Source organism: Gopherus flavomarginatus, chromosome 2, assembly GCF_025201925.1.
Source record: "Gopherus flavomarginatus isolate rGopFla2 chromosome 2, rGopFla2.mat.asm, whole genome shotgun sequence".
Taxonomy (NCBI): Eukaryota; Metazoa; Chordata; order Testudines; family Testudinidae; genus Gopherus; species Gopherus flavomarginatus.
The window spans coordinates 257,652,565-257,679,632 of record NC_066618.1 but is presented as its reverse complement, the minus strand read 5'-3'; the positions used below and the strand labels follow the sequence as shown (position 1 = coordinate 257,679,632).

General features: G+C 42.9%; 1 protein-coding gene across 2 annotated transcripts in view; it reads right to left on the bottom strand.

The window, feature by feature from the left end:
* Nucleotides 1-13,021: 13,021 nt before the first annotated feature.
* DPY19L4 (dpy-19 like 4) overlaps nucleotides 13,022-27,068 on the bottom strand; it is a 56,155-nt gene continuing 42,108 nt past the window's right edge. The window contains exons 17-19 of one of the 2 annotated variants that reach the window (XM_050940874.1): nucleotides 26,912-27,044; nucleotides 23,508-23,666; nucleotides 13,022-16,029 (exon numbers count right to left, since the gene is read on the bottom strand). In XM_050940874.1, coding sequence (XP_050796831.1) covers nucleotides 15,865-16,029; nucleotides 23,508-23,666; nucleotides 26,912-27,044 — 457 coding nt within the window. In that variant the 3' untranslated portion in view covers nucleotides 13,022-15,864. The other variant, XM_050940875.1, reaches the window with a different exon arrangement.

Genomic DNA, 27,068 nt, shown 5'->3' with positions numbered 1-27,068 from the left:
ACCCAGAGGGACAAAGGATTCCCACCTTCCGCAAAAGATATGTGGGTGGAACAGAGAAAAGGTGGAGCCATCATGAAGAATCCCCTAGCTATCACCTGAGCTGGAACAAGGGCTGTACTAGGGGAAAGGATTGTGCCCAGATTAGGAAGGTGTCCAGTCTGTGAAAGAGACTTATTGAAACATCTTTAAGGGTGACATTTTTATCTGTACTCAGTTGTATTACTGTATTAGGCTTAGATTTGTGTTTTATTTTATTTTGCTTGGTGATTCACTTTGTTCTGTCTGTTACTACTTGGAACCACTTAAATCCTACTTTCTGTATTTAATAAAATCTTATTTATTAACCCAGAGTATATATTAATACCTGGAGGAGGAGGCAAACAACTGTGCATATTTCTGTTATAGAGGGCAAACAATTTGAGTTTACCTTACATAAGCTTTAAACGGGGTAAAACAGATTTATTTGGGGGTTTGGACCCCACTGGGAGTTGGGCATCTGAGTGTTAAAGACAGGAACACTTCTGTAAGTTGCTTTTAGTTAAGCCTACAGCTATTAGGGGATGTGGTTCAGACCCTGGGTCTGGCTCAAACCAGGCAGGGCACTGAAGTCCAAGCAGCCAGAGCAGGAAAGCAGGGGCAGAAGTAATCTTGGCACATCAGTTGGCAGCCCCAAGGGGGTTTCTGTGACCCAACCCATCACACCTACCTCTGAGTTAAAATACGCTCTTTTTAAGTCTATTGTCCTTATTTTGCTGCTCACTCCCTTCCTTGCCTTAGAATCACAAAAATCTATCATTTTATGATAGCAATTTGGGTGAAAGTTTTCTGCCTTCACATTTCTGACCAACAAGGAGGAATTAAGTCTAAAATAGATCCCAACAACAGCTTTCTATCTCATATAATATGTAATAGGTCATTGAGGCCTGGTATGAATGACATATGCTTGACATGAATACGCGTGTTGTAAGATGGCAACTGAAGCAAGAACATAAGGTCAAGAACTATTTGTGTAGGAGTATGACTTCAGCTTGGGGAGCAGAGGTCTGAGCTCTTAGTGATCTGCTTAAACAGAACAAAATGTTGCAGACTGTCTCTATGGATTTGGAGTTTGTGGTACAAGGACTATTCTACTAGATTAAAATTTGGAAAAAATTACTGGGAAAGAGCTGAGGGGAAAAATTTGGTCCAAAAGGAGCACTAGAAATCTATCTAGGATTTGGAAAAAACACCCAGGAAAATGAAGAGTAAGACATATTAAAAGTCATCAAACGCAAGAAGAGAATGAAAGATATTGGAATGATAAAGCGGATGCTTTAGCTAAATTAGCAGCAAAGGAACCTTTGGCAGTTATGGTAGTTACTAGTGCTCAAGCCATAAAACAAGAGGTTAAACCTGAGGAAAGATGGGGAAACTGGAATATACAAGGCGGCTAAAGCAGTGAATAAGAAAACAGGAGAGGTAAAGTGAGTACCTGACAGGTTAATGATCTGTTCTCTTTGAAGTGTGTGTCACACTATGGCCCACCAAGGAATAGAGAATACTCTCTTTAAGGTAAAACAAATTGGAATATGGCCTAAGGTGTGAGAGGATGTAGAAAACTTTGTTTAAAAACTGCATAAGGTGTGTAGAAGATGGAAATAGACCACCAAATTCAGGACCCTTGTTGCACTAAAGAATTGTGGGGCCCAGGGCTGCCTGGTGGAACAATTTGTCCAGGGCCCCACAAGCCCTGGCCCAGCGGTGGTCCGGGTCTTCAGTGGCATTTCAGCAGCAGGGGGCCCTTCAGTGCTACGGAAGACGTGGAGCAACTGAAGGGCTCCTCACCGCCCAAATGCCAAAGACCCGGACTGCTGCCGAGTGAGTACAAGCACTGCAGTTCCTCCACTTTTCCCCAGGCCCCCTGAATCCTCTGGGTGGCCCTGGTGAGGCCATGGAGTAGAATACAAGCTGATTATATTAATAAATTGCCTAAGACCCAAAGGGGAATCAGTATTTATTAGTGATGGTAGATTCCTTTTTTGGATGGGTGGAGGTGATTCCCACCAGAAGTCATACTGCAGAGACCACTGCCAAAAAGTTATAGGAAGTAGTATTTAGTAGATATGGAACTCCAAAAGTTATTTCAGATAATGGGCCACATTTTGTAGGCAGAGTAATTAGAAGTTTATTAAAAAGCTTTAGGAATAAAGCAACAACTACATATCCCCTATCCTCCTCAATCATCAGGGACAGTAGAAAGGATGAATCAAACTATTAAATAAGCTCTATGCAAAGTAGTGCAAGAAACTGGCAAAGATGGGGATGATAAATTGCCAATGATGTTGGCAGCAATCTGAAGTAACGATCGCTTGGGTACTGGCCACCAGCCTTATCACCTTCTCTTGAGAAGGTGTGATCTTCACCTGGCATTGTCTGGACCAGTGATCTGCTAGGCCACTCCAATCCAGGCTGGCTCCCAGAGCCAAGAATTGGAGTGGCCTAGCAGATCCCTGGTCCAGACAATGCCAGGGGAAGGTCACACCTTCCCAAGAGAAGGTGATAAGGCTGGTAGCCAGTACCCAAGCGATCATTATTTCAGATTGCTGCCAACAGTGCTGTGAGAAAAGACGGTTACTCACCTTTGTAACTGTTGTTCTTCGAGATGTGTTGCTCACATCCATTCCAGTTAGGTGTGCGCGCGCCACGTGCACGTTCGTCGGAGACTTTTTTACCCTAGCAACACTCGGTGGGCCGGCAGGTCGCCCCCTGGAGTGGCGCCGGTATGGTGCCTGATATATACCCCTGCCGGCCCACCCGCTCCTCAGTTCCTTCTTGCCGGCTACTCCGACAGTGGGGAAGGTGGGCGGGTGTGGAATGGATATGAGCAACACATCTCGAAGAACAACAGTTACGAAGGTGAGTAACCGTCTTTTCTTCTTCAAGTGCTTGCTCATATCCATTCCAATTAGGTGATTCCCAAGCCTTACTTAGGCGGTGGGGTCAGAGCGAGACGTTGCGGAATGTAAAACCGCTGAGCCGAAGGCGGCATCGTCTCTAGCCTGCTGGACCAATGCATAGTGCGATGCAAAGGTGTGGACAGAAGACCAGGTGGCTGCGTGGAAGATTTCCTGTATGGGAACATGGGCCAAAAACGCGGCAGATGAGGCTTGAGCCCGAGTGGAATGAGTGGTAAGATGGCCAGTCGGAACATGAGCTAAGTCGTAGCATGTCCGAATACAGGATGTCACCCAAGATGCAATATGCTGAGAGGAGATTGCCATGCCCTTCATACGTTCCGCCACCGCCACAAATAGTTGGGGCGAGCGGCGGAAGGGCTTGGTCCTCTCGATGTAGAAGGCGAGAGCACTTCGGACGTCCAAAGAATGGAGCTGTTGCTCCCGTCACGATGAATGTGGCTTTAGACAAAAGACTGGCAGGAAGATGTCCTGGTTAACATGAAAGGAGGAGACGACCTTAGGGAGGAATGCCGGGTGTGGTCGCAGCTGTACCTTGTCCTTATGGAACACAGTATATGGAGGATCCACAGTCAGTGCACGAAGCTCCGAGACTTGTCTAGCCGAGGTGATAGCGACTAGGAAAGCTACTTTCCAGGACAGGTACAGCAGCGAGCATGTGGCCAAAGGCTCGAAAGGGGGCCCCATGAGCCTGGTTAAGACAAAGTTCAGGTCCCAGGTAGGGGTAGGCCGTTTGACCTGTGGGTATAGTCATTCCAAGCCCTTGAGGAATCTTGACGCTATAGGGTGAGAAAAAACGGAACTGCCAGCTTCGCCCGGATGGAAGGTGGATATAGCTGCCAGATGTACTCGTAGAGAGGAGATCGCCAATCCCTGCTGTTTGAGAGACCACACGTAGTCCAGAATAGTGGGGACTAATGCGGAGTACGGAGAATGGCCGTGCTGGTTACACCAGTGGCAGAAGCGCTTCCATTTTGCGAAGTAGGTCGAGCGCGTGGAGGGCTTCCTGCTACCCAGCAACACCTGCTGTACTGCGGCGGAACAGCGCAACTCTGACTGGTTTAACCAGACAGGAGCCATGCAGTCAGATGGAGGGACTGCAGGTCCGGATGGTGCATCCTGCCGAAGTCTTGTGTGATCAGGTCCGGCCAAAGAGGCAGGGGAATTGGGTCTGCCAGGGACAAGTCGAGCAGCATGGTGTACCAGGGCTGCCTCGGCCAAGCCGGAGCGATCAAGATGAGGCGAGCTCTGTCCCTTCGGAGTTTGAGCAGGACTCGGTGGACAAGAGGGAAGGGTGGAAAGGCGTAACAGAGGCGGCCCGTCCACGAGATCAAGAACGCGTCAGACAGGGAGCCCGGGGAGCGACCCTGTAGAGAGCAGAACACCTGGCATTTCCTGTTCATTCTGAATGCAAACAGGTCTATGTGGGGAAATCTCCACCTCCGGACAATAGAATAAAGAACGTCCAGACAAATGGACCATTCGTGGGATAGAAAGGATCTGCTCAGGTGATCCGCGAGGGTGTTCCGTACCCCCGGGAGAAAGGAGGCCACTAGATGTATGGAGTGGGCTATACAAAAGTCCCACAGGCGTATTGCTTCCTGGCACAGAGGGGAGGACCGGGTCCTGCCCTCCTTGTTGATGTAATACATGGCCGTCATGTTGTCTGTGAACACCGCAACACAACGGCCGTGTAAATGGCGCTGAAACGCTTTGCATGCCAAACGGACCACTCTCAGCTCTCGCACATTGATGTGGAGCATCAGATCCCATGGCGACTAGAGGCCTTGGGTGCACAGGAGCCCTAGGTGGGCACCCCAGCCCATCAAGGACACGCCCGTTGTTAGGGACACAGAGGGCTGGGGAGGATGAAACGGTAGGCCCGCACACACTTGGGATGACATTGTCCACCAGTCGAGTGAGCCTAGAACATTCGGTGGAATCGTCAGGATTCTGTCTATGGCGTCCCTGCCTGGCCGATAGACCGATGCGAGCCAGGTTTGCAGAGGGCGCATGCGCAGTCTTGCATGCCTCGTGACGAAAGTGCATGCAGCCATGTGCCCCAGGAGAGCGAGGCAAGTACGAACAGAAGTGATTGGAAAGCTTTGCAGACTTTTGACCAGGGAGACTATGGTTTGGAACCGGTGCAGGGGTAAACTGGCTGTTGCAAGGTTGAAGTCCAGCATTGCCCCGATAAACTCTATCCTCTGCATAGGCACCAGAGTGGACTTGTCCAAGTTGATGGTCAAGCCTAGACTCACAAACAGCTTCCTGATGATGGCGACGTGGCCGAGCACCTGCGCCTCCGAAGTCCCTCGGATAAGCCAGTTGTCGAGGTAAGGGAAGATGTGTATTCGACGACGGCGTAGGGAAGCAGCGACGACCGCCATACACTTGGTGAAGACCCGAGGGGCCGAGGAGAGACCAAAGGGAAGGACAGTAAACTGGTAGTGACCCTGATTCACCACAAAGCGCAGATACCTCCTGTGCGGAGGATAAATTGCAATGTGGAAATATGCGTCCTTCATGTCGACAGCGGCATACCAATCTCCGAGATCCAGGGAAGGAATGATGGTTCCTAAAGATACCAGGCGGAACTTGAACTTTTTGATGAATTTGTTCAGTCCTCGTAGGTCCAGGATGGGCCAGAGGCCCCCTTTTGACTTGGGGATTAAGAAATACCGGGAATAAAATCCCTTGCCCCTTAACTCCTCTGGCACCTCTTCTATAGCTCCGATCAAGAGGAGCTTGCGAACCTCTTGGATGATGAGTTGCTCGTGAGAGGGGTCCCTGAAGAGGAACGAGGTGGGAGGGGGGTGGAGAAATAAACTGAAGACGGTATCCAAACTTCACCGTGCGTAGGACCCAACGATCCGAGGTCAGCTGGGACCACGCCGGGAGGAACAGGTAGAGGCGGTTGTAAAAATGAAGAGGATCTAGGGAGGGAATTGGTATACTGCTCTCGGGCGCACCCTCAAAAGTTTGCTTTAGGTCCCTGCGGTGGTTTGGCGGGACCGGAATTGTTACCCCCTTGAGGTCCAGACTGATGTCTGCGGTTCGGGCGGTCTCGTCGCCGGGCCAGATCCTGTCTTTGTCGAGGCGGGGGGTAAGGGCGCTGGGGTTGTGGGCGGAAGGACTATCTCTGAGTCTGAGGTGTGTGCATTCCCAGTGAACGCATGATAACCTGGTTATCCTTCAGACTCTGTAGCCTGGGATCTGTCTTTTGTGAGAAAAGACCTTGCCCGTCGAATGGCAGGTCTTGGATAGTATATTGTAGCTCAGGCGGTAGGCCGGACGCTTGTAACCAGGATATGCAACGCACGGCTACACCAGATGCGAGCGTTCTGGCTGCCGAATCGGCGGCATCTAAAGATGCTTGCAGTGTGGTCCTGGCAACCCTCTTCCCCTCCTCTAGGAGAGCTGAAAACTCCTGACGTGAGTCCTGGGGAACTAACTCGGTAAACTTGCCGACAGCTTCCCAGGTGTTGTAGCTGTATCGACTTAAGAGGGCCTGCTGGTTCGCCACACGGAGCTGAAGGCCTCCCGCAGAGTAGATTTTGCAGCCCAGCAAATCCATGCATCTGGCCTCTCTAGATTTTGGCGCGGGAGCTTGCTGGCCATGGAGCTCCCGTTCGTTGACTGATTGTACCACCAACGAGCAGGGGGCGGGGTGCACGTAGAGGTACTCATACCCCTTGGACGGCACCATGTACTTTCGTTCCACTCCCCTGGCTGTGGGTGGAATGGAAGCCGGGGACTGCCAGATGGTATCTGCCTTGGCTTGGATCGATTTCATGAAGGGGAGGGCCACCCTGGTCAGTGCTTCCACGGATAGTATGCTAACCACCGGGTCCTCCACTTCAGGAACTTCCTCTACGGGAAGATTTATAATTTTGGGCAACACGCCGCAGAAGGTCCTGATGCGCTCGAAGGTCCATCGTCGGGGGCCCCGATGATGCTGTGCCTGCTACCGCCTCATCCGGGGAAGAGGAGGAAGATAACCCAGGGATGAGTGGTTCTTGTACTGAAGCCTCGTCCTGGGGGACCTCCGTCTCTGGGACATCCTGCTGCGCAAGGGGATGCGCAGGGTCTTCCTTTGTACCCAAGGGGGGAGGCCGGCTGACTGTGGCCTCTGGTGCACGGTGCTCTGGGTGGCTGGAGCGTGCTGGGCCCATAGGCTCACCCTGGGCTTGGTGATAGGCCCAAGGCCTCCAAAAGGACCATTGAGGTGGTCCATGGTCTGGGTGGGCCTGTGCATCTGAGCCCCCGTAGGAGGCGCTGTCTGCATGTGAGGAGGCGGACAGGTGACGCGATGGCCACAGAGGAGCTGATGTTAACTGGGCCAGGTCTCTGCGCCCATAGAGCTCGTCTCTACGTGGTGCCGGTGAGCGGTACCGGGAGCTGTGGCGGGATCGGGATCGGGACCGGGACTTGCTACCAGCGCGGTGCCAGGAGGTCGACCGGTGCCTTATGTCGTCGTGCCGGGATCGGCTGCGGTAAGTACGTCGGTGCTGCGATCTGGACCGGTGCCGAGAGTACCACGACGGCGACTGGGATCTCGAGCGGTGCCGCAAGTACGACCGGTGCTGTGGAGAACGGTACCGGGACTGCGAGCGGCGCCGGGATCTTGAGCAGTGACGAGGCCGAGAGTGATCTCGAGATCTGGAGCGGGACCGATGGTGTTCAGTGGTGCCCGGTGAACGTGGCCGCACCATGGTGGGCTTGCCCAGCGACTGAATAATCCGCACCGGCAGTGCCAGGGGTTGGGGCAATTCGGGCTCTGTCAGAGCGATAAGGCTGCGCGCCACGGAGAAGATCTCCGGCGTGGAGGGCGCAACGAGCTCAACCACAGAGCGTGCTGGGGAGCTGGTAGGCACCGGACTCAATGGCTCCTGTGAAGCTGGAGTCGACGGTGTGGAGACAAGTGGTGCCGCGGCAGATGACGGTGCCAGGCAGTCCATCTTGGAAGTACGCTCTGACTGCAGCGTAGTTGTAGTTGCCGCAGGAGCCTTGTGCTTCTTGCTCCTCGGGGAGAGGGAGCGGTGCCAGCTGGAGTGTTGGGCCGGTGAAGGGTGGGGGAGCAAAGCCTTTGTCGGTGCCAGGCGGTCCGGTGCGGAAGAGACGCTTGGTCCTGGTGCCGGACTCGGTGCCGAGGATGGAGAAGTCAAAGCTGCCTCCATCAAAAGCTGTTTTAAGCAAATGTCCCGTTCCCTCTTTGTCCGGGGCTTAAACGCCTTGCAGATCCGGCACTTGTCCGCAAGGTGGGATTCGCCTAGGCACTTCAGACAGGAGTTGTGCGGATCTCCTGTGGGCATCGGCCGATGACAGGCCGCACAAGGCTTGAAACCTGGTGAACTGGGCGTGGGCCCTGGTACCGGGGGAGGAGAAGGGGCAAACCCCCGATCCTCTTTGACTATATACAGAACTATGAAAACTAACTTTAATACTAACTAGAACTACAATAAAAGAACTATATACACAATACTATACAAGAGAGCGAATCGCTAAGGAGGTGGAGAACAGCTAAGCCGTGCTCCACAGTTCCAACGACCGACATGGGCGGTAAGAAGGAACTGAGGAGCGGGTGGGCCGGCAGGGGTATATATCAGGCGTCATACCGACGCCACTCCGGGGGGCGACCTGCCGGCCCACCGAGTGTTGCTAGGGTAAAAAAGTCTCCGAACGTGCACACAGCGCACGCACACCTAATTGGAATGGATACGAGCAAGCACTCGAAAAAGAACCCCCACTCCTGGGCTGTTCACATACAGCCTCTGCCATGTAAGCTGCTCCTAGCAATGTGAGTGAACACTTCTGGCCAGCTGCTGCTTGGATTGTGCAACAGAATGACACTAGCCAATCTCTCTGGTCCCAGACACAACCCTAGGAACCTCCACCTTGCAGTGTCCAGTTATGCCAGCTGGATGCTGCAAGCTTATACGAGTTCATCAATTTAACAAAGAAATTGATCTATACGAGACTTGTTATCTCAAGGGGAGTCTCTGACATTCTTCAAACCAAACATACTGCTTCAGATAGAATAAACAAATTTATTAACTACAAAAGAGAGATTAAGTGATTATAAGTTAAAACAAAACAAGTCAGATTTGGTCAAATGAAAGCAAAACATTCTAAGCTGATCGTAACACTTTCAGTGCCCTTACAAACTTAGATGCTTCTTACCACAGGCTGGCTGGTTGCCCTTCAGCCAGGCTCTCCCCTTTGATCAGCACTTCAGTCACTTGATGGTGGTGTCTCTAGATGGAGGTGGAAGAGAGCATGGCAAATGTCTCTCCCTTTGATCATGTCCTTTCTTCCCTCTTGGCTTTGTGCCCCTCCACCCTTTCAGAGTCAGGTGAGCGTTACCTCATCGTAGTCCCAAACTGACCAAGGGAAGGGGGGGGTGAGTCACTCAAGAGTCCAACAGATGCTTTGTTGCTGCCTAGGCCCATGTCCTTTGTTCCTGTGAAGCTGGGTTGGTTTGTCCCATACATGCCCTGATGAGGTGTGAACTGCCCCTCTGCTCCTGGAGAGTTTTGCCTGGGCTTGTTTTAAACCGTAAGGACATATTTTCAGCCTCGTAACTATATATTAAATTAAAACCTATAACATTACTATAACAATGCTCAGTGCATCACAAGCCTTCTGAAGACAAACTTCGCATTGGATACCACACAATCATATTATAAGGATGAAGATGGGGGTGCAGGGTGTTTTCCCCCAAGGTACAGAGCGTCACAGATGGCCTATGAGATTGTGGAGCCCTTTACTGTACCCAGAAGAAGAGGCGGTATCAGTTATCCAGTGGGTAAGGGAGTTACTGATAGAACTTAAGAAAATGGAATTTAAACTGACTGATGCCACTGAAAAAGGAAGATACTGGATTCTTGTGTGGCTCAGGTCAGTAAATTATGGAAAATTGGAGACAGAGTAATGTATTTGAAATTAACATTAAAAAAATCATGTCCTGGAGTCTAGATGGATTGGACCATTTTCCATCATGAATAAAATTTCACCTACTGCAGTGCAGATTAACAAGGGGGGAAAGGGAAAGTGGGTCCACACATCACAATTAGTTATGACCTAAAGATTAAATAGTGTTCCTTTCTTTTGCTTTTAGTTTATCTCCCAGAGGGAAAGGAATGCCCAGTTGCACTGGAGATTTTCTTGTACGGACCTTGGATTTACAGTGCTACAATTTCTATAACTGGTTTATTGCTTATGCTTGCTTTGCTCTGAATTTTATGCTTAATAGAAGAATAGTGTTGTGTGCATTATATTTTAGGGGAAAAAAACATACCTTGAGTAAAAATAGAGGTAGAATAATATAGCCAGAAGCATCAGACATTATTCCTATAGAATAATGGCCATGGCTTCAATATTGAGGATCTGCATAATTCAAAAAGGGTGAAATCTAGTTTTTGGCTTTTATGTTTTTTGAATATTTGGGAAAATTTAGGGATACATGGATATACATGTACGGGAACACCTCTAGGATGGAGGTATGGATCAAAGGGAATAATACAGTCAACTATTTGTGGGACAGAACAGAAGAAAGAGGACCAAACAAAACAAGATACAAAGAAAAACATTTTGAGGTAAAATTTGAAATATTGGGGGGAGAGGGAGGAGAGATGGCAAAAATGTGATATGGGAATGTCTAAAGCCAAAGATTTGGAAAAGCATTGGAGATATTTGTACCTACGAAGGGGGGAAAGGGTCACCTAATGTTTAGATTTCATTGTAATGAAAATCTGAATGAGTACTCTGAACTGCACTTTTTGGAGTTTGGGATTTGATGTAGTCACCCTCAATGTGACTAAACAACAAGAATTGGCTAATACTCATGTGGGATGGAATGAGTCAACGGTGCTTAAATTATGAGAATATGGTGTAATGGCAAATCCTTCCATAATGAGAAGATTGAGTTGCTTTAGGAAAATTAATGGGGGAATATATTTTTGGGGATATAGTCTTTTTTTGTTTGTTTAATCAGATATCTGAAAACAAGATTGCACCAAGAGTCATGGTAGATGAGCATCCATATAGGAGAGGAGAAAATAGTTGCTGTATTCTAAGTGTATTGAGAGTAATCTGTCCCCGAAGACAGTCAGTACAATTCTTTTCATATTTGTCATTAAATGTTTGCACAGGATTAGATATGTTAATTATGCCACATGCACTACCAATAAGTGTCAACAGGAAAAAATAAAACATTGCCAACAAGATGTTTCTGTTCTCAAAGTTAAAATTTTCTATAACACTACAAGCATCCCTTTCCCCATCAAGTAAAAAAACCTTCATAATCTCATCACTTTCATCACTACACATGCATTTAATTGTGTTAATGTCTAAAATATCACCAGTTCTAGTAACACATGAACAGCAATTAAAGTACCAAACAATTCAGAAAAGTCTTCAAACATATTTGGCTACACTGATAATGTAATTTAAAAAATCACTATATAAACATGCACTGCATGTTCTTCTAGCTTCCACTACTTTACAAACATTCACTGTTAAGAATATTCAGCACACAATTAAACAACTTAAAGATGAGGTATTATTTCCGTTAAATGTTCCTTGTACAGTATTTAGGCTTGGAAGGATTAGATTTTTATCAGTAACTGTAGGTAAACATTGACTTCACTGTACACACACAAAACCAACAAAAAGTATTTCCATCCATAATTGAAAACTTACAGATGATAGGTAGCATTTTTCTTACTTTGCCTAAGAACTTATTAGAGTTTGATTAAGAGTATTCAGAGTGAACGTTTTGATTGTCAAAATCAGCTATGTGTTTGACAGTTAAAGATTTAACTTTTTGAATCTTAAAATCTACTTTCAGTAAATAATTGTCTGACCCACCAATAACTTCTCACAACTGTGAACATTTCACTAGATAAAAATAAAAAAAAAGCTTAAACAAATATTTATATGATCCATCACAATAATCAAATTCTGCCACCTCTACTTGAATTGAAATAAGTTCAATTTTTGCTACATCCTTATTCCAATGTACTTTGGAATCTATTTACATATCAATACAAGGGGATTTAGCAGTTTAACTGCCATTGGTAATAATAACTACACATTTAAAGTCTCCAAAAGATGACAGAAGAACTCTCTAAATGCATCTACACACACATACCAGTTTTTCCTATTGATTTTGGTTAAGAAACAGGGGTTGTATAAAGTTAACATCGGTAATCAACATGTGGTTCACTGAAAATTTACAAATCTAGGACTTCACCTTGAAGCTTTTATTCCTGTGAAACCAGAGGGATATTTGAATGGACATTAATTACATGAGTAAGGCAAGCAAGATTTCATCCTTAAAGATTTACTATTTATATTTTAATGTGCAACAAGGTGAGTAATTGGAAAAACCTAAAATGTCCATTAAAGACTTGTTCTTTGTAACTCTAGTTTTTGTTTCCTAATAAGGATGGAGGCTGTTAGTTAGCTTTAAAATAATAATTTATTTTGGAGGAATATTGAAAGAGCGCTTTCAATATATTAATAAGTGTGTTGCATCATTTGGACAAAGCATCTTAACCATCACCTTGATCACCCTTGCTAATACAGTCCTATATTTCTTCTAGACAATAATGCAAAATTGTGTCAAATTATATGTTAGTTTGGACTCAGTCTACACAAGTATGCTTTAGGGACTAGACTGAGATTACCAACCTCATTTCACTTGTGGTCTGACTAAATCTGAAACCAGAGATCTAAAGGTGAAAGGTTAAGAGTATTTTACTGCTTTATCTTCTATCACCTATAACCTTTTCAGATAATATTTTTGTTCACTGAGGGCTCCTAGGGGGAAGGAGGAAGCCAGAACAAAAACAACAACTTGCCATTCAAATTTATCACTCTTTCTAGGCTGGTGGAGTCAATGGTTATAAACAAAATGGCTGGCACAGAGACTAGCTGTGCGATTCAGAGCAGCAGCACTTTTGGAGGAGGTTGCTAGGATCTTTTCCTGCTGAAAATGAGATACAATTGAAACCACATAAACCACAAAGGAAATGGATTAAAAATCTTCACAAAAACAAACACAAGTTGAAAGATTTTGTTTATTTAATAAAACTTTCAAGGCACATATTTCAACTGGATTGCAACTTCTACAGTAAAACAGATGTGATTTTTCAGTATGTTCTCCCACACTCACAACTATGAGTTTTTATTCATTTAGTTGGCTTGTAATGCTAGTGACCTATGCTGGAAAGCAAATTAGGGCATAACTGCAGCTTAATTGTATGAAAAGCCCTATTCAAACCTTCCCAGGAACACCACAGAACTTGCGTTCTACACAAAAAGTGGGAAATAGAATAGAAATAGAATAGACCTTTAGTAGATGACACTTTTTTTTTTTTGGCTATTTCATAAGCAGGTCAGCAACTGGATTGGATGTTCAAAGTTTTAGGTTAATTATTTAAATATTTTTGCCTTTTTACAGGGATTACAATGGCTACATTTTCCCACAGTTACAAGACTCTTTTTTTCTATTTTCTTTAGCTTGATAACCCAATGCTACTGCAATAAAATTTTTTCTAATATATATACATAAAAATAATAATGAACACATAAAAAAATCCTCCTGATTTTGATTCTCCTAAAGCAGAATCAACTGAAGTAGCATCACTACTTAAAAAGAATGACAACACTTAACAATATTATATCACAGTTCAAAAAAGAGCTAACATGTCTATTCAAACGTATAAAGGCCAATGTGCTACAGGTGGGATTTATTTTCAGATGTATAGAATGAGCATCAGCTGTATTTTTCTATACATATGTATTCTGTGTGTATGTATTCATACTATGTACTACTCAGTACTATACACACATAGTACTGCATAAAACACAATAGGCAGTGCATTGCAGGGTAATTAAAATATTGCACGTTGAATGCTGTTATAAGGCATGAGGCCATTGGCTAAGTGACTTCAGCCGCCAAGGAGTGCAACAGTCACCCTGAAATTCACTACCTGGAATGCCTTATTGCTATTACGAAATGGAATTCATGAACGTTTAGGCTCATGCATTTACTAGGAATGAGACACAGGTATGACATCCCTGACAGTCAATCATAATGAACTCCAACTGCATATGGAGTTCTAGAGTTATTTCAACATATTAAACACATCTACATTCATTCTATCACACAGAAAAGACCACTAAAATGTTCCCACAGCTTCCAGTAGCTGAAGATAATGCATTAGTTTACTGTAATGCCTGGAAAGTCTGAAAAATGTTCAGTGCAGATACACATATGCACTTGTGTATTAACACACACACAGTGCATATTGTGAATGGATTTTATATACAATACACAAACACCCACACCCATTCTAAATATAATGGATATGTCAAGGCTACATCTGATATAAGGCTACTTACTATACCCTGTCACTTAATTATACTAAAAACCATTTTTCCTTCAGATCACCAAGCCCATTATTATTTTGTTTAATGGATTTATCTGAGCCATGGTTTCAAATAAAGTGGATAATTTAAAACATTGTCAAGGTTTTCAGGCCTCAAAACTTAGCACATCTAGAAATGAAAACTGGACTACAGATATGACATTTGCAACAACAAAGCATTTTGAAAAAAAAGATCACTCCAGAGTTGTTTGATAATGCAGCACTGTTAGTATAACAATAAATAAACCTATGTGCACAGAGGAAATGGTAAGCATACACATGCACCATATTCTTGCTGTATATGCTCACTTCATAGAAGTTGAATTCTTTGGATTTACATTTTTCCAGCAGACACAGCGGGAATGATTTTGCAGTCCTCAGGCAAGATGTTCATTTCTTTTGCAGTGTTTTGTTTCAGGACTTCAAGATCAGGCCAAAAATATGATGCAAACAAACATCCATTATAGCAGAAGCACAGCAAGAAGCAACAAAATAAATTTCATAAATAGAGAATTCATTAAGAAAACTGACTAGAATGATGTGGGAAAGGAGTAAAGTTAGGGGGCAAAATATTTTCTAAAATTTTGAAAAATTACCATGACAGTATACTCTTAATTCATTATATGCATATATTTAAAAAGTAGTTATCAACTGTTTTACTATGACTTCATTGTGTGTGTGTGTGTGGGGGGGGTTAAATAAAATTTGTGGCAATATTTTACCAAGACTAACTACATAATATCTATTAAAATGAATAAGTATATATTATCTAACGTGGCCAAATCCCAAAGATCTGCTCAGTCCAAATTAAAATCCTGATCCTGCCAACTTGTCCATGTAGGTGGACCCCTTTGTCCGTGCATTGAATTCAAATTTATGGGTGTTTTGTCTAAGTAAAATCTTCAGGATTTGGCTCATAAAAAAATGCTATACCTACACCCAGAAAATGTTTGAATGTGTGTGTAACAGGAATGCACATAGTTAAAGACAGTCCTATTAACAGAAAGTCAAACTATTTGCATGGTCTCTTACTCAGGACACTTTGATGGTTTCAAATGCTAAAAAATGAAAGCTATATAACAACTTGAATTTAAATCACCCCCAAATGTCTGAATGTTTTCTGTATTTTCCAAAGTAGGTCCATCTAGAAGTTATTTAATTATTTGTTGTAATATTTAAATTAGACATTTTATTTCCATGAAAATTAGGATGATTCAAAATGGGAAAAACTAATGTAAGAATCATGGAAGACGGTCACACTTTGTAGAGACTGTAAAATTGAGTAGTGCTCACATTTCCTTACAGGATGGTACTCTTGATTGTTGAGCTGTAGTCCATTTCCAGTTTGGTAAACTAACAGAATGAGCATTCTGTATGATCCTACTTCGATCTGCAAAAAAGCTACTTTTAAAATAGAAACGTCTATTAATTCCATACATGGTCAATCTTCAAAAAGAAGTCTCCATGATTTTTCAAGATTGGAAGGATATCACAGTGTTGATTTTATACACAAAGTAGGATCTGTTCCAGTATACCCGAGTAAAATAATTCACATATGGAGAATAGTTCATTTTGATCTCATGACAAAATCGTCCATATTTAGAATAGGCATAACTGTCACCTTCGTCACAAACCACCTATCAGAGGAGAAGAAATTTGTTAAGAGAAATCTAAACACAGAACATATAATTAGTCTTTCATTTCTATATTATACAATTCCAATAGAGATAACACAAATATACGTAAGTGGCTGAAAATATTTCCCCCTATGCTTTGGGGTTTGTTTGTTTTTTTTTAACTTAATGACTGAATTCATTAATGCTAGTGCTACATTAATAGCCCTGAAAACAAAAATCCTCTATAAGATAGAAGTAGAAAGCATGAGCAGCGCAATGCAAAGTTATCCAATCACCCTGTCAACCAACTTCAAATCAGACCTGCAGGGAGCAACTCTGGGGATAAGAAAGAAATTCACTTTCCAAGACCGATTAATTCACTGACCCCCTTGCAGAGACTGAAAACATGACCCACAATTAACCAAAGCCCATGAAAGTTTATGCCCAAATAAATTTGTCTCTAAGGGGGCGGGTAGTAATCGATCTGCGAATCGACGCCCGTACTCCACCTTGCCAGGAGGAGTAAGCAGCATCGACGAGGGAGCTGCAGCAGTCGACTTGCTACCGGGAGGACGGCCAGGTAAGTTGAACTAAGATACTTCGACTTCAACTACGCGAATAGCATAGCTGAAGTTATGTATCTTAGACCAATCCCCACCCCCCACTAGTGTAGACCAGCCCTAAGGTGCCACAAGTATTTCTCATTCTTTTCACAGCCATGAAGTTTATTCAAACCAGTCATCCTAAAGGCAAAAGGCTTCACATCTCATTATCCGTTCCTTAAGCCATCTAGCCTCCCCTTTTCTTCTTTAATACAGCCTTGTTTTACACACACATCTATAGCATTGACTAATACTGAGCAAAGAGTTACAGAGACCCGCCGTCTTTCCTGTTAGTTTGGGGATAAGTGAAGTGAATGCCTCACTCTCAAGTTACTGACACAAAGTTAATTAGAAATAACTGTTGAGTAAGGCCATGTCTACATTACAAAATTATGTCAACCTAACTTATGTCAGCACACAGTCACACCAGTTATTAAAATCACTTGTGTGCACACACTTGGCTCCTTGTGTTGGCAGTGTGGGTCCTCGACAAGAACATTTGCATGGATTATATTGTCAGTGCGGGGCATTGTAGAATGGCTCCTGGAAACGAGAAACAGTCACTTTAAGCAACGCGGTGTCTACACTGACACTGCGTTGACCTAATTACACTGACCATAACTCTACACTGCTCGGAGAGGTGGTGTTACTGATGTACAGGCACTTATGTCGGCGGGAGCCAAATTTAAATGAATACACTTCCACAGCTAGGTCGATGAAGGCAGCTTACGTTGTCCTAACCATCATAGTGTAAACTAGGCCTGAAACTGAAACTATCAAAAGTTTTTAAATATTACTTAAACAGAAAACTTTGAGCCACACTTGTATACTAGTAAATCAGTTTATTTCTAATAAGCTATGAGAATAGGCTATCACAACTTTTTAAAAACATGGTTCTACCATGATTTATTCCTATCACGTTGGCCAGTCAAGCCATTTCAAATAGTTTTCTGCTGCATAAATGTTTAAACTGAGCCTCCAGCATAATGTGGACCTGTAAAGATTCAGAGAATATTCAAGTCAGAGAAATTTAAGGGGTGTAAGGCAAGCAGAAATAAAAAGTACAACTCTGCAGAGAAGTTCCTCTTCCTCTTCTTGCTTGCAATAGCCATGGACTAGGTAAATCAACCCTGAACCTACAACCTCATACAATTTAAAAACAATCTAAAAAGTTTAACAGGGCCACTGAAAAAAAAGTCAGATTCTTCATTTTGCACAATTCTATGATTTTTTTGCCTTCTCACCTCACAAAGGTACCATAAATCATTCAACCCTGCTTGCTCTTTGGCCACCTGATCATGTATTTGCATTCCTGGCAATGAAGAGTTTATAGTCAAAGAATAAGAAAAAGTGAATACAAGATAAGATGTCGAATAACAGTTCAGATAAAGGGAAGATGTTGAAATTAGTGATGAGAAGGATCCTGCAAAAGGACTGCTGAAGAAATGGGATTTAGGAAAAGATTTGAAAAAGAAAGGTGCTTGACAGATGAACACAGGAGAGTTGTTAACAAGCAGAGGGTGAAGGTGTGCAGCTGATATCTGGTTTATAGTTAAAAGTTAAGCCAATCTAAACATTGGTGTAGACACAAGTAGGCCAATAGAATAATTATTTTGATAACCCAGCTACCACTGCTTGGGAAGGTGGATTACCTATGCTGATGGAAAAGCCCCTTCCCCATTGCTGTAGGAAGCACCTACACTAGGGTGCTGCAACCCTGTAGCTGTAGACATGGCCTGAGAGCTGGAAGAGAAGGAAGAACAATTAGGGAAAAGGATTAGGTGGGGCGTAGGGAGCCAGACAGGAAGTAAGAGAAAATGGAAACAGAGATGAAGATGGGGGCAAGATCACACAGAAACTTGAAGGTGAGGGTAAGGAGCTTGCATCTGATGAAGTAAGTGAGGAAGCAGATGAAGGGATTCAAAAAGGAACAACACAGTAGTCTGACGCCAGTGCTAGGAGAGAAAACAGATTGCAGCCGTTGTTTTTTTTGCAGGAGCAGAGGAGAAAAGTACATTAATCAAGGCAAAAAATGACAAAGGCATGGACAGTGGTTTTACAGGAAAGGAAAGGAAGGATTTTGGTGCTATTAAAAATGAAGAACAGGACTTAGCAAAAGACAGGAGAAGTGGGAAATGATGAGAGAAAAATCAAATATGACCCCAGAACATGAAGCCTGGGAGACAGGGAGGACAGTGAATTTGTCACTTATACAGAAGGAAAGGATTAGAATGACAGATAAAACATTATGTGTTGGGAAGACTGAATTTGAAGTGTCTGAGTAGCTAAAAAAATAAGAATGGCCATACTTGGTCCAACCAATGATTCATCTAGCCCAGTATCCTGGTCTTCCAATAGCAGCCAGAGGGAATGAACAGAACAGGGCAATTATTGAGTCACAGTTGATCCCTCAAGGTCGAGGATGATCTCTTTCACGGGTTTTATTTTTTATGGGTCCTTTGGTGTCCAATCCTTGAGCCGTAGGCTCATTAACAGAAATTGCAGATAGTGTTGGAAGTCAGCATTGGGCCATGAGTGCTGCGTGACAGTCATCTGTCCTCTCTTTTCTGGCATTTTTCTGTAACCAGGGCAAGGTGACTTTCCTCAAAAATGGATGTTCCTTCATGGACAAATCTTCGCCAGTTATTCCTATCCTGGGCTACTGTCTCCCAGTGTGTGGTATCAATGCCACATCATCTTGAGGATGCCTCCAATGCATTTCTTCTGGCCTCCCCATTTCCTTTCCCCTTTGGTAAGTTGGGCGTACAGCAATTATTTTGGTAAGTGTACATCATGCATGCAAACACAATACCCACTCCACCTCAGCTGGTGCTGGATAATCGGGGCCTCAATGCTGACGATACAGGCCTCTGTGAGGACACTGACATTAGTGCAGCAATCTTCCCACTTTATGTTGAGGATCTTCCGAAGAAAGTGCTGGTGCTGGTGTTTCAGGTGTTTTCTATAAGTCACGCAAGTTTCACAACTATCGAAGAGAGTTGGGATCACCACCGCTTTATAGACTAAAAGTCTTGTGTGTGTTCTGATCTTGTGATTGTTGAACAACGGCGAGACAGTCTGCAAAAGGCAAGGCTCGCACAGCGGATTCTGTGCTGAATCTTGACGTCTATGTCCTCTCTCTGTGAGAAAGGCTGCCAAGATAAACAAACTGTTCTACATTTTCCAGTTCTTCTCTGTCAATGTAGATCTTCCTTGCTGGGTCCGATGATTGACCAGGAGCTGGCTGTTGAAGAACTTTTGTTTTGCTGATGTTCAGAGTTAGCCCTAGGCTTTTGTAAGCTTCAGAGAAGCAATTAAGGGCTGTTTGTAAATCCTCCTTTGAGTGTGAAACTACAGCATAATCATCTGCATATTGGAGTTCGGTTATTGTTGCTGATATTACTTTAGTTCTGTCACAGAGACAATAAAGGTTGAAGAGGTTGCCGTCAGTCTGATATTGGATGTCAATGCCTTGTGGTAGATGGTATTGGGTTAATGTTGTCATAGTTGCTAAGAAAATGGAGAAAAGGGTGGGTGCCAGTACAGAACCTTGTTTTACGCCAGTTCGGATGACAAAAGGCTCAGAGATAGAGTCATTGCACAGGATGGAGGTAGTCATCTGGTTGTGAAGGAGTCTTAGAATGGTGAAAAATTTGCTTGGGCAGCCAAACTTTGACATGATTTTCCACAGAGCCTCACAGTTAACAGAGTCAAAGGCTTTGGTCAGATAGATAAAGGCCATATATAGCTTCTGGTGTTCTTGATATCTTTTCTGGATCTGCCTGGCTGTGAAAATCGTATTGGTGGTGCCTTGTGATGGTTTGAAGCCATATTGGGACTCTGGAAGTACTTCCTCTGCAAGAGGGTGCAGGTATTCAGTAAAATTCTAGCAAGAATCTTCCCAGCACTGGAGAGGAGGGCAATGCCTCGATAGTTGCCACAGTTGGCCCTATCTCTCTTTTTGAAAATCGTGATCCATCCCTGGTAGTGTAGTTCCAGCTGCTGGCAGTCAGAGGTTTAGGGACACCCAGAGCATGGGGTTGCATCCCTGACGATGCTGGCTAATAGCCATTGATAGGCCTATCCTCTCTGACCTTACCTAATTCTTTTTCAAACCCAGTTATATCTTTGGCCTTTAAAACATCCCCTCACCATGATTCTACAGGTTGACTGTGTGTTGTGAGAAGAAGTAATTCTTTATATTTGTTTTTAAATCTGCTGCCTATTAATTTCATTGGGTGATCCTTTGTACCACATTAAGGTTAAATAACACTTCTCTATTCACTTTCTCCACACCACTCATGATTTTATAGACCTCTATCGGATCCTTCCTTAGTCATCTTTTTTCTAAGCTGCACAGTCACCATCTTTTTAATCTCTCCTCATATGCAAGCTGTTTCAGACACCTTTTAGTATCAAAAGCTTTACATGTGATATATCCTACATCATAAAATGAATATGAAACCAGTGAGGCAAATCCAGCATGCTTTTTATGAGATTTTCTCCTCATGTTTCATTTGCCAGTATATAAATATACTCCTTGCCGTCTTATGCCAATAAAGCAAGTCACACCGTCAAGCAATCATAGTTTTAGAATCTTTTTGTGCCACAGAATGATCATAGCAATTTTTTTTCCTTTTTATGTGGGTAGAGAGTCACCCCTATATGCTGGCAATCTTGGACTAGTCTTCATTTTGAAACTGGACTATTGCCATTATCTTGGGTATTTCCCTTTGGAAGGTGACTTTGTTTTCTCTAAGATCCCTCTAGGTCCTGCATAAATCAAAAAGTAATGTTTATAATACTTAACATAAATGAAGTAGAGCTTGTATCTTTTCCCAAGAATGCAATGCAATATTAGAAAGAGACAAAGTTTATATATATATTCCCTATTTAAAAAGAGAGGCATCAAAATGAGAAATGACAGTAGCAATCCTCCTCTTAGCCTTGACCAAGTTTGGCTCCATCATACACACAAGTGCATTGGAATCTCTGTCCAGGCCAATACCTACTAAACAGATTCTTAACTTTCTTGGGAAAGCCAATAAAGAGACAAATCTTTCAAACTACCACCCTGTCTACAACCTCTTCTTCCTATGCAAAATCAGAAGATGGAGACAAATGTCAGCATCACATATCACTGCTAACATCCCAGACTCCTCACTATCAGTCTTCAGACTAAGATACTGCATGAATATGTCTTTAGTAGCCACTGATGATCTTCTTATGGTTCTTGATAGAGACCAAATGTCATTCCTTATACAAACAGCCTTTCTGCAGCCTCTGACAGTTAATCACTCGGTGTTGTTGACACAGTTGTAAGGCTTAGCTGGAGTGAATGGAGCAGCAATATGATGGGTTTTAACCATTCCTCTAAATAGACCCAGAGAGCTGTAGTAGGCAGTTGTCCTCATCTCTGACAGTTCTCACATGCAGAATTTGAGAGAGACTAATTTAGTCTCTGCCCCCTCTTCAATCTTTATAGGCAGCAAAGAATTCTGTGGCACCTTATAGACTAACAGACGTTTTGGAGCATGAGCTTTCGTGGATGAATACCCACTTCGTCGGATGTATTCACCCATGAAAGCTCATGCTCCAAAACGTCTGTTAGTCTATAAGGTGCCACAGGATTCTTTACTGCTTTTACAGATCCAGACTAACATGGCTACCCCTCTGAATCTTTATAGGAAATCCCTTGGTGAGATGACATGTGCATGGCTGGCATCAATGAGTGCCTAACAATCACTTTCCTTCCTTCTTCTCAACAAACAGAATTAACAGTTACAAAGATCTCTTAGTGATTTAAAGTGATTAGTACTGAGATGAAGAGTGTCTGGCTTAAATTGAAACCTGTGAGACTGAAGTAATATACTTCAAAATGCCAATGATGCTAACTTCTCTCCTTGTTCACAGTAGTATGAAGTCTCAGTCTTATTGGACTCATTGCAAATCTTGGACACCCGGGCAGCAAGAGTGGCAAGAAATGCTTGCTTTCACTGACAACTTGTCAGTAAACTATGTCCTTTCCTCTCAAAGATGCACTCATAGTGATCCATGCATTTGTATCTTCTGAGTCAAAGCCTGATCCTTTTCAGAGCAAGTTGTAAGACTCACTTTTTGGAAAGACTTCTCACTGAAACTGAAGATACTAATAGCCACTAACTCCCTCTAACTCCACCCCCACCCCCAAAATAAACCAAAACCAAGCCCTACCAACAGAGTAAGCAAGAGTTACTAAATCTGGAAAAGGCAAAAAGCAGAATCCAGTATGAAGAAGTCTAAGCAGATTTTAATTCCCTATTTGGTGCTCATACTTCCCAGTGGTATCTAAGGGCTTGTTTACCTAAAACATTGTAACTACCATATTTTAAATACCTAGTGTAGATAGAATACGTTTATTGTAATATGTTAGCTGGTAGAGGTGACCAGGTTAATGCATTACAACACAACTTTGCTCTGTCTGCACTAGGGTTTTAAAACGTTTTAAAAATACACCTTATATCATAGTTGAGATACGCCTAAGAGGACATACTCAACAGAACCTCTTTGAGAACCTTTGCTAGTTATTTTAGATATAAAAATCATTCAATTGTATAGGCTTAGATATTTAATGACTGGTGGGGAAGCAACACAGTTAGGTGCCAACATATCAGAAGGGATTACTCAGCAGGGCTAAGGAACAACCTGGGGGAAAGGTCAGATATTTCAAAAATTTCAAGAAGAAGCGTGTTCTCAAAACAAAAGCTTAACATTCACTAAGATATTTATCAAGTCCAAACTGCATGCCAACTGTAACTGGCAAAACAAGTATTCCTGTGGCATTAATTTCATTTTTCTTTAAATTTAACTAATTACTTTATTCATTCAAACATTTGACTTTTTCCAGGTGCTACTTACATGACCATTAGCAATATCCAGTAAGTCTTTAACCCTACATCCTTTCACAGGTCCAGCCTCATTGCAAATTGAATCCTCTATAATTAGGTAGGTGGCTTTGTAGGATGTGAGTATCTTATAAATATCCTCAGCAGATCTTTTTGAATAGATTTGATAAATCTGTAGATTAGCAAATATTTAATACAAATTAAATCCATGGAAAATTAAACGCATATTAAATACATCGGGTAATTGGGAATAAGAAGTTACATATATATCAAATTATAAAAAATTATTTAAAAAATATAATTGTATAAATTTGCTACTCAATACATTTCCAGAAGGGTAATATATGTTTTTGTAAGTGAAATGGATTTCTGGAGACTAGTCATAAGGTTTAAAGTCTCTGGTGCACTAGACATTTGTCAAGAGTATTTAGCAACTATAGATTACAAGCACTGGTATATGACACTACAGGATTTCATGAATAACCCTTCAGGCTTCTGTGACTGGTTCTCAAGATAAGGAGGAGGAATCTTAAAAGATGAGCCTCAGTGTCAGTCCTTTAGTAGGCTAGTATTTTTAGCTTACGACAATTGTTGACAGCAAAAGCTCCATAGCTGATAAGACCATGGGAAGCTGAATGGGAGAAGTTGTAGACTCTGCTATAGTTGAGGTCTTGGGCTGCTAACCTGGTAAAACTGCCATAAGAGGTTGGGAAATCCTGTTTTAACAGCCTTTCCTTCAACAGCGGAACTCTGAAAATCTATTTCCACTCTGCTCCCAGCTCAGCCCCTCCTCCCACACAACTCAAATACACTTAATTTCTTCATCTTCACATTTGGGCCGATTATTCTTCAAATGAAGGAGAAGACACATGGTTAACTCTGGAGTCCGTCACATGCTTTTGAAGTCCGCTGGTGAGTTCCTAGAGAATGAGACACTGCTACTCTCCTACTATACTTTTGCATCACCCTCAGACAGGGAATGAGGAACCTATTTAGAGTTCTGATCTCAATTTCCTTGCAGAACAGTCCCTGTGGTAATAGTAGGTGACTGGGCAAGTCCTTCTAAACATAAAACTTGGAACACTTTTTTATCTTTCATGGCTGCATTGATATTCTGCACCGGCTACTGACCACTACTACGGAAGTGCATGGCTAAAGACTTTGGAAATGTCTGCTTAGATTCTGTTTTTTGGTGTCAGGAAAAACAACTTATTGGAGATCAACAGGCAAGAGAGGAATGGAAGGAAAAATAAGCCAAAGGGCACCTGAAATCATGTGAAGCAGTCGATTCCTGTTAAAAAAATAACATTACTGGCAAAATGCAGTTTCTAAAGTTGTACTGAGACTCAGGCCTGGTCTACACCTAAAACTTACGTTGACCTAGCTACATCACTCATAGATGTGAAAATTTCACACCCCTCAGAGATGTAGACAAGCGAACCTAAGACATAGTATAGACACCAGTAGGTCGACAGAAGAATTCTGAGCTATCATCTCACATGGGGGTGGATTTACTATAGCGACGGAAATACCCCTGCTGTCACTGTAGCAAAGGTCTACGCTACAGTGGCATAGCTGCAGCTGTGCTGCTTTGGCATATGCAGTGTAAATATACCCTCAGCATTTACTGGTAGTGAGAAGACAGAAGGTAACAGTGTCCAGGAGTTAAACCCAGTAAAATGAGAAATTATCTCTCCTCAACCAACCACTTAACTCTAACTCTCCAATTTATTTTTCTGTTGTACTCTCAAACAAGACTGCCTGGCAACAAAATAATTTCTAGTGTTTTTCAGGCCTACCGACGTTTCACTATTCTGAAGCCAACTGTTTACATAGTATCCTCGGGCCTGGACTACAACACAATTCCAGCACGGATGGCCAAAGTAGATGTCAATTGTGCTCCATGGTTCAGTTAAGTAGCAAAACATCTTAACTGAAAGATGTTTGTCTTAGACTCCAGTGATGCAGGTCTGTTTCTGCCGAGGAGTTCAACTGGTAGCCCAGAACCATGTCAGAAGCCAGAAAGTTAGCTCTTCACGTCAGCATTTTTATAATGATCCAAAAAACCTCTCTTGCAATCAAGGGAAATTAATTCATGGGATATAGAGGTGAATACATAAATGAGGACACAATGCATACTACAATACTAGAAAGTGTCATAAATTCAGTGACTTTACTGGGTCTGAATATTGAATGATTCTAGATGGGGAAAAATTATAATCCTACACAGGTGCAAGAAAAATTAAATCACTATAATCTAAATTAAATGGATCCCAAGAATTTGACCTACCTTGAATTTGACCTACCTTGAATTTACCAAATGACCAGACACATCACATACATATACATACAATATCAGTATACAAAAAGTGAGATTTTTACTGTTTTGGAAATGAGTTAATATTATTTTGCACTCCTGTGTACCCATTCATGGGAGAACTTTAGAACAATTAATTATACCAGTGGGTCCAACTTGAGGCATAGAGGGTTATTTTGACTCTTCCCTTTTCCTCACCCCACACATCCAGGCACTATGTGAGTCCTACAACTTCTTTTAAGTCTTCCTCTTAGTATGACCAAGATCTGTCCTTTTCTTTCCATCTCCACAGCCAAATCTCTCGTTCTGGACCTCATTATATCCTGACTTGATTACTGAAACATCCTCCTCTCTTGTTTCTCAAACACATGCATTGCTCTTCAATCCAGACAAAATGCAGTCACTAAATTTATCTTTCTTGCCCACTGATATGATCATGCTTTTTCAATCTCTCTTTTTGTTCCCCAGCCACTCTTACATCAAATTTAAGGTTTCTGACACCACCTTCACAGTTCTATAAAACGCCGTCCATCTTTACTTATCTTCTTTTGTCATGGTTCACATTGACCCTCAATGCTCTTCACTCAGTGTTTCTGAGTGTTCTGCCACACAGTCTTCTATGCATGGCAAAACCTCCCTGAGCTCATCAGCAAGTCCACAACTCTCCTAACGTGTCCCTCTTAAAACCCACTTCTGCCATGTTGCTTATGGTGAATCAAGCAGCCATGTATATAATCTATTATTGTTACTCTTCCCCAACCTCTGTGTACTTGTCTATCTTTAGAATGTAAACTCCGTTGTTCTTTAATGTCTGGAAGGCACCTACCACATGGTGGGCACTAGCATACATAAATAATAAAAATTCCTTACCCCAGATGGTCCGGGAAACAAGGAACACAGAAACCTGAACTTGGATCCCATGTTGGAACTCCAACTCCACAAGACCATCAGGTGGCCTTCACTTATCTTCTTTGACATGTATAATTTTCATTGCTCGTACACATATTAACTTAAAACTATTAACCTCAACTCATTTTCCACATAATGAATGAAGAATGAAACACTGATACCACAATACATTTTTGGAATCAGATACTAACATTCTCATTTCTTTGTAGAAGATCAACATCATTATATAAAGGTAGACTTGTCACCATCCATCCAGTACACAGCTTAATCATACCCATTAGCTGTGGACTTCCAGCAAACACAGCAGCAACAGGAGCCTGTCTTCTGCAAAACAAACAAACAAAACCA